The sequence below is a fragment of the Anarrhichthys ocellatus genome, unplaced genomic scaffold, assembly GCF_004355925.1.
Source record: "Anarrhichthys ocellatus isolate YVR2014 unplaced genomic scaffold, GSC_Weel_1.0 scaffold189, whole genome shotgun sequence".
Taxonomy (NCBI): domain Eukaryota; kingdom Metazoa; phylum Chordata; class Actinopteri; order Perciformes; family Anarhichadidae; genus Anarrhichthys; species Anarrhichthys ocellatus.
In genome coordinates, this window is record NW_022280219.1 from 171155 (window position 1) to 179899 (window position 8745).

General features: G+C 42.2%; 1 protein-coding gene across 1 annotated transcript in view; it reads left to right on the top strand.

The window, feature by feature from the left end:
• Positions 1-728: 728 nt before the first annotated feature.
• Positions 729-8745, top strand: part of LOC116400670 (phosphatidylinositol 4,5-bisphosphate 3-kinase catalytic subunit alpha isoform) — a 53288-nt gene continuing 45271 nt past the window's right edge. The window contains 8 exon segments of the mRNA XM_031878620.1: positions 729-1072; positions 4186-4314; positions 4833-4936; positions 5013-5175; positions 5264-5373; positions 5375-5474; positions 6846-6913; positions 8082-8210. Of these exon segments, the coding sequence (XP_031734480.1) occupies positions 4230-4314; positions 4833-4936; positions 5013-5175; positions 5264-5373; positions 5375-5474; positions 6846-6913; positions 8082-8210 (759 nt within the window). The 5' untranslated portion in view covers positions 729-1072; positions 4186-4229.

The window sequence follows — 8745 nt, forward strand, 5'->3', positions numbered from 1 at the left end:
CATGTAATATGTTTCATCTTTATCAACATGTAATATGTTTCATGTTTATTAACAGGTAATATGTTTCATGTTTATTAACATGTAATATGTTTCATCTTTAGTAACATGTAATGTTTCATCTTTATTAACATGTAATATGTTTCATCTTTATTCATTTTTAAATGATTTATGTTAAGACGACCTGCATTTTTGTCCTTAAACAGAAGACGAGTCCTCAGAGTGTCAACAGATTTATGTCCTCACAACATGAGTAATACATGTGATTACACACACACCCACACACACACACACACACTGGTGGTAAACAAAGAGATGTGGAAAACAAAAACAGGATGAGGATTAACTGTGTGTTTCTTAATATTCTCTCAGTACTGTGAGTACAAAGGTTCTGCTAAAGGTAGTAATATAAAATAAAAACTTGTGCCAGTAAAATGGTAGATTTGTGGTGTTGTGAGCAGTACTGGTGGTACTGATACTGGTACTGGTGGTACTATTACTGGTACTGGTGGTACTATTACTGGTTCTGGTTCTGATGCATCAAACAATAAAAATGATGTGTAGAAGTTGTGAAGACGTTCTAACAGAGTAAAGTGGATATTGTGCCATTTTTCATTCATAACTTGAATGAATGAAAAATCTAATTTGTTGTGAAAAAAAAGAGGACGGGCTGCTGCTGCTGGCCCTTTAAGAGAGAAGAGGATGAGCTGCTGGCCCTTTAAGAGAGAAGAGGATGAGCCAACACCCACTCCCCCCTACCTCCGCCTCCTCCGACACATTGTTCTCCCGGCGAGCAGCAGCTTCTACAGACAGACAGGCAGGCAGACAGACATATTGACATGCAGACAGACATATTGACATGCAGACAGACAGACAGACAGGCACACTGACAGGCAGACAGACAGGTCTCCGGTGTGAACGTTCGGAGGTTTTTAACGGATTCACCGGCTGATAAACAGGAGACAAAGACAGAGAGACAGACATGCTGACAGAGAGACAGACAGATAGACAGACTGACGGGCAGAGACGCTATGACCAGAGGCACGCGCCGCTGGACCGACAGGCAGGAGCTCAGGTGAGTGACAGAACAAAGAGTCTCTTCTTCTTCTTCTTCTTCTTCATCTTCTTTAATCTCGTCCGCTGATGCTCCCGCTGCTGTTGTCATGGTAACCATATCCCAGTCTGAGGTCATGTCGGTGTTTAATATATATATACTGTATATATATATACTGTATATATATATTTACATAAAGTTTAACATTCAAAGATAACTTCCTGTTTACCTGTTTACATGTAAAACTCGTGACATCACAGACCTGTCAATCATCAGAGAAAATAAAATGTCAATAAAAATACTACCATATAATACTACTACTACGACTACTACTACTACCTTATAATACTACTAATAATCAGAATCAGATGTTGTACATACAAGGAATTTGTCATTGCGGGAAGTGCAAAACATTAAACAATAACATTAAACAATAACATTAAACAATAACCTTAACCAATAACATTAAACAATAACATTAAACAATAACACTAACCAATAACATTAAACAATAACATCAAACAATAACATTAAACAATAACATTAAACAATCAACAACAATCAACACAGTGCAAGAAATAGAAACATATTAAAATGTACAATATAATATAAAAGAATATAAAATAAAGTGCACAGACAAGCAGATAACAGGACTATAAACAAGTATGAAATGTTAAAGGTGTCGAGCGTCTTTAAATATGAGGGGAGGAGCAGGCAGAGACCGGTACGAGGTGGTCCCGATGATGACAGAGTCAGGGGGTCCTGGGCTCTGTTAATGAGCCCGACTGAAGACTGAAGAAACTGTTGATGTGGCGTGAGGTCTTGGTCCTGATGGAGGTCTTGGTCCTGATGGACCTCATCCTCCTGCCAGATGGAAGGGGCTCCAACAGTTCATGTCCAGGGTGAGAGGGGTCGGCTACAATACCTTATAATACTACTACTACTACTACCATATAATACTACTACTACTACCATATAATATTACTAATACTACCATATAATACTACTACTACTACTACCATATAATACTACTCCTACTACCATATAATACTACTCCTACTACCATATAATAATACTAATACTACCATATAATACTACTACCATATAATACTACTCCTACTACCACATAATACTACTCCTACTACCATATAATACTACTACTACCATATAATACTACTCCTACTACCACATAATACTACTCCTACTACCATATAATACTACTACTACTACAATATAATACTACTACCATATAATACTACTCCTACTACCATATAATACTACTACTACTACCATATAATACTACTCCTACTACCATATAATACTACTACTACTACCATATAATACTACTCCTACTACCATATAATAATACTACTACTACCATATAATACTACTCCTACTACCATATAATACTACTCCTACTACCATATAATACTACTAATACTACCATATAATAATACTACTATTACCATATAATACTACTACCATATAATACTACTACTACTACCATATAATACTACTACTACTACTACCATATAATACTACTACTACTACCATATAATACTACTACTACCATATAATACTACTCCTACTACCATATAATACTACTACTACTACCATATAATAATACTACTACTACCATATAATACTACTCCTACTACCATATAATACTAATACCATATAACAATACTAACATTTACCATAAAATATTACTACTAATACCATATATTAATACTAATTATTCTATTTATTTGAATTTATTAATGATGAATAAATTCGACCTGAAATCACTTTTCTGTGAATAAAACAAACAGAGTTTTAACGGACGGTTCCTTTAAATCAGGAGGTCAACAGGAAAATAACTGAAGGAAATCAGCTTCCTGACAGGAAACACACACACACAGACACAGATACATACACACACACACAGACAGATACACACACACACACCACTGCTGCTTTTGTCCGTCAGTGTGTGTGTGTGTGTCCTACTTTCTGCTCTTTGTTTGACGGCTTCATTGAAAAAAACACACAAAGAGACAAAGAGACAAAGACAACATGAAGACGTGAAGAGATATTACAAGAACTGGACTAAATATGGACAAAAATAAATAAGTAAACATGAAATGATGCAACAAACAGAACTTGTTTTCAAATGAAACAATCAGAAGTGAAAGAAAGACGTCTCGAAATAAACATAAAGGACTGATTTTAATATTTCTTCAGTAAAGATTATTTACTGGACAGTACTGGGTGCATCAGGGCTAGGTAGGACGGTACTGGGTCCAACAGGGTTAGTTAGGATGGTACTGGGTCCATTAGGGCAAGGTAGGATGGTACTGAGTCCAACAGGGTTAGTTAGGATGGTACTGGGTCCATCAGGGCCAGGTAGGACAGTACTGGGTGCATCAGGGTTAGGTAGTGCGGTACTGGGTCCAACAGGGCCAGGTAGGATGGTACTGGGTCCAACAGGGTTAGTTAGGATGGTACTGGGTCCATCAGGGTTAGGTAGGACGGTACTGGGTCCAACAGGGTTTGGTAGGATGGTATTGGGTCCAACAGAGTTAGGTAGAATGGTACTGGGTGCATCAGGGCCAGGTAGGACGTACTGGGTGCATCACGTTTAGGTAGGATGGTACTGGGTCCAACAGGGTTAGTTAGGAAGGTACTGGGTCCAACAGGGTTAGTTAGGATGGTACTGGGTCCATCAGGGCCAGGTAGGATGGTACTGGGTCCAACAGGGTTAGTTAGGACGGTACTGGGTCCAACAGGGTTAGTTAGGATGGTACTGGGTCCATCAGGGCCAGGTAGGACGGTACTGGGTCCAACAGTGTTAGTTAGGATGGTACTGGGTCCAACAGGGTTAGTTAGGACGGTACTGGGTCCAACAGGGTTAGTTAGCATGGTACTGGGTCCATCAGGGCCAGGTAGGATGGTACTGGGTCCAACAGTGTTAGGTAGGATGGCACTGGATCCAACAGGGTTAGTTAGGATGGTACTGGGTCCATCAGGGCCAAGTAGGATGGTACTGGGTCCAACAGTGTTAGGTAGCATGGTACTGGGTCCATCAAGGCCAGGTAGGACGGTACTGGGTTTAAACAGGGTCAAAGATAAACCGGGTCTGTCTGTGTGTCCAGGTAGCCCAGCGCTGAGGTGAGGCTGCTTGTGATTGGTGGTTGCCATGGTGCCCAGGCCGTCTTCGGGGGAGCTGTGGGGGCTCCATCTGATGCCCCCCCGCATCCTGGTGGACTGCTGCCTGCCCAACGGTGGGTTCTCTTCTTCTCTACGGGGATTTGTTTGAATAATAATAATAATATTAGTTATGATAATAATGATAATGATGATAATAATGATGATAATGATAATAATAATGATAATAATGATAATAATGATGATAATAATGATAATAATGATGATAATGATGATAATAACAATGATGATCATAATAATAATGATGATAATGATAATAATGATGATAATGATAATAATGATGATAATGATGATAATGATAATAATAATGATAATAATGATAATAATGATGATAATAATGATAATAATGATGATAATGATGACAATAATGATGATAATAATAATGATGATAATGATGATAATGATAATGATGATAGTGATAATAATGACTCTAATGATAATAATGATGATAATAATAATAATGATGATAATGATAATAATGATAATAATAATGATAATAATGATAATAATGGGAATAATAATGATAATAATGATGATGATAATGATAATAATGATGATAATAATCGTGTCTCAGGGATGATGGTGAGTCTGGAGTGTCTCAGAGAAACTCCTCTCATCAGCATCAAGCAGCAGCTCTTCACTGAGGCCAGGAAGTACCCGCTCTACCACCTGCTGCAGGTACATCTTTGACCCCGTCTACTATTATTTACCGGCAGTAACACAGGTAAAATATCTCTGCTCTCTGATTGGCCAGGAGGAGTCAAGCTACATCTTTATGGGCGTGAACCAGGAGGCGGAGAGGGAGGAGTTCTACGACGAGACGAGGCGGCTGTGCGACCTCCGACTGTTTCACCCGATCCTGAAGGTCATCGAGCCGCTGGGCAACCGGGAGGAGAAGATCCTGAACCGGGAGATAGGTAACGAAAAATTACCTCATCGCTCACCGAACTCCATCTCCCAGAGTTCCACCCTCCACCCTCAGACTAAAACCCTCCCCGTCTTCAGGGTTCGCCATCGGGATGCCGGTCTGTGAGTTCGAGATGATGAAGGACCCGGAGGTCCAGGACTTCCGTCGCTCCATACTGAGCGTGTGCAGAGAGGCCATGGAGGAAAGGGGGGGGGGGGGGGGGCCACAGCCAGGCGCTCTACGTCTACCCCCCCAACCTGGAGTCCAGCCCACAACTCCCACAGCACATCTATAGCAAGCTGGACAAAGGTACTCAAATTAAATTAAACTAAACCCCCACCTACGAGAACACACAAATACACAATATGAACAGACTCAGCAGGAAAACCAGATCAGGACCTCCCTACTTTTGAATGAGGCCTTTTGTTACCTCAGCCTGGATTAGATGTCTCTTTGTTGGTTGTTTTATGTCTCTTTGTGGTTGTTTTGTTTCTCTTTGTGGTTGTTTTGTTTCGCTTTGTAGTTGTTTTATGTCTCTTTGTTGGTTGTTTTATCTCTCTTTGTGGTTGTTTTATGTGTCTTTGTTGGTTGTTTTATGTGTCTTTGTTGGTTGTTTTATGTCTCTTTGTGGTTGTTTTATGTGTCTTTGTGGTTGTTTTATGTCTCTTTGTGGTTGTTTTATGTGTCTTTGTGGTTGTTTTATGTGTCTTTGTGGTTGTTTTATGTGTCTTTGTGGTTGGGTTTAGTAACCAAGACCTCTGACTGGTGGAGGACCTGAGGGTTTAGTAACCAAGGCCTCTGACCGGTGGAGGAATTGAGGGTTTAGTAACTAAGACCTCTGACCGGTGGAGGACCTGAAGGTTTAGTAACCAGGCCTCTGACTGGTGGAGGACTTGAGGGTTTAGTAACTAAGGTGTCTGACTGGTGGAGGACTTGAGGGTTTAGTAACCAAGGTCTCTGACTGGTGGAGGACTTGAGGGTTTAGTAACCAAGGCCTCTGACCGGTGGAGGACTTGAGGGTTTAGCAACCAAGGTCTCTGACTGGTGGAGGACTTGAGGGTTTAGTAACCAAGGCCTCTGACTGGTGGAGGACTTGAGGGTTTAGTAACCAAGGCCTCTGACCGGTGGAGGACTTGAGGATTTAGCAACCAAGGTGTCTGACTGGTGGAGGACTTGAGGGTTTAGTAACCAAGGCCTCTGACTGGTGGAGCACTTGAGGGTTTAGTAACCAAGGCCTCTGACCGGTGGAGGACTTGAGGGTTTAGTAACCAAGGTCTCTGACTGGTGGAGGACTTGAGGGTTTAATAACCAAGGCCTCTGACTGGTGGAGGACCTGAGGGTTTAGTAACTAAGGTCTCTGACTGGTGGAGGACTTGAGGGTTTAGTAACTAAGGCCTCTGACTGGTCCAAGTTTTCGAAGGTGGGACTTTTTGTGAACTCCATGATGTATCCTCAAACGCAAACTGCTGACAGCCCCCCCCCCCCCCCATCAAGGGGTTCAGAGCAGAGAGGCCAGATCCACGAATCCAGCCAATCAGAAAGAGACAACTACAGGTTGATGCTCAAAGACTCCATGAGCAACACTCTGCAGGACGCTGTGAATTCTGTGAATGTGTCGGGATAGAAAAGATCCAACTAAAGTAAGATAATGTGTCTCTGTCTCTACCCGTCTGTCTACAGGGAGGTTGATTGTAACCATCTGGGTCATCGTGTCTCCGTCCAACTCCAAACAGAAATACACTCTGAAGGTAAAGCTGGATGTCTGTTGATTTGAGTCACTCTCTCTTTCTTTCCAGCCAACCAAGCTTAGACGCTTCAACTTCACTCAACACATCAACTTCCCCTAAACCACAACCGAGGTCACATCCTGGACCTGGTCACCCCCTCCTTTAGCCCCTCCCCCACATACCTCTACAATAACACAAGCAGACCTGGTCCAACTCTCCAATAACACACTCAGACCCGGTCTACCTCTACAATAACACACTCAGACCTGGTCTACCTCTCCAATAACACACTCAGACCTGGTCTACCTCTACAATAACACACTCAGACCTGGTCTACCTCTACAATAACCAATAACACACTCAGACCTGGTCCACATCTACAATAACACAATCAGACCTGGTCTACCTCTACAATAACACACTCAGACCTGGTCCACAGCTACAATAACACAGTCAGACCTGGTCCACATCTACAATAACACAATCAGACCTGGTCTACCTCTACAATAACACACTCAGACCTGGTCCACAGCTACAATAACACAGTCAGACCTGGTCTACCTCTACAATAACACACTATCCTCTAGAACTGTCTCTTTCACACTGCTCTCTAGTTCACCCCTGAACTCCGCAGACTAGAGCGACTCTTCAACCAAACCGGCCTCACAGATCACACCCTGGTTTACAAGGAATACTTACAGCACCACTGCTCGCTCCACCTACTACTCTGACATCATCCACTCCGGTTCCTCCAACATCATTAGTATCAATAAGTTCAGGTCTGACCCAGCCGTTCAGTATGTGGTCCTCTTCTCTTCATGCTGCTCTTTGGTGACATCATACGCCACCATGGTCTCCATTTCTACCAAATCCCCCCCCCACCCCCAACTCCACCATCACCAACTTCCTCAAACTCAACAGCGACAAATCTGAAATCCTCATCATCGGCCCCGAATCACTAAACAAATCCCACCACGACATCGATGGCTCCACTGTTCCTGCTTCCTGTCTGTCTGAATCACCTGTCTGTCTCTCTGTCTGACTACCTGTCTGTCTATCTGTCTATCTCCACTGTTCCTGTTTCCTCACATGTCCGTAGCCTTGGTTACGATCAAAGCCTCTTCTTCTCCGTCTCCTACCAATTAAAACTCATTTGGGTAACTGTGTGTGTTTGTGTGTTTGTGTACAGGTGACTCACGACAGTTTACCTGAGCAGCTGATAGCAGAGTCCATCAGGAAGAAAAGCCGATCGATGCACCTGTCACCTCAACAGCTCCGCCTCTGTGTTCAGGAGTACCAGGGGCAGTACATCCTGAAGGTACACCTGTCTGTCTGTCTGTCTGTCGGACTACCTGTCTGTCTGTCTGTGGTCAGGAGTACCAGGGGCAGTACATCCTGAAGGTACACCTGTCTGTCTGTCTGACTACCTGTCCGTCTGTCTGTGTCCAGGACTACCAGGTGCAGTACATCCTGTAGATACATCTGTCTGTCTGTCTGACTCACCTGTCTGTGCCGACGTTGTTTTGTTTCTCTTAGTGGTTGTTTTGTTTCTCTTAGTGGTTGTTTTATGTCTCTTTGTGGTTGTTTTATGTCTCTTTGTTGTTGTTTTCTTTCTCTTAGTGGTTGTTTTATGTCTCTTTGTGGTTGTTTTATGTGTCTTTGTTGTTGTTTTATGTCTCTTTGTTGTTGTTTTCTTTCTCTTAGTGGTTGTTTTATGTCTCTTTGTAGGATGTTTTATGTCTCTTTGTGGTTGTTTTGTGTCTCTTTGTAGGATGTTTTGTGTGTCTTTGTGGTTGTTTTATGTCTCTTTTTGGATGTTTTATGTGTCTTTGTTGGTTGTTTTATGTCTCTTT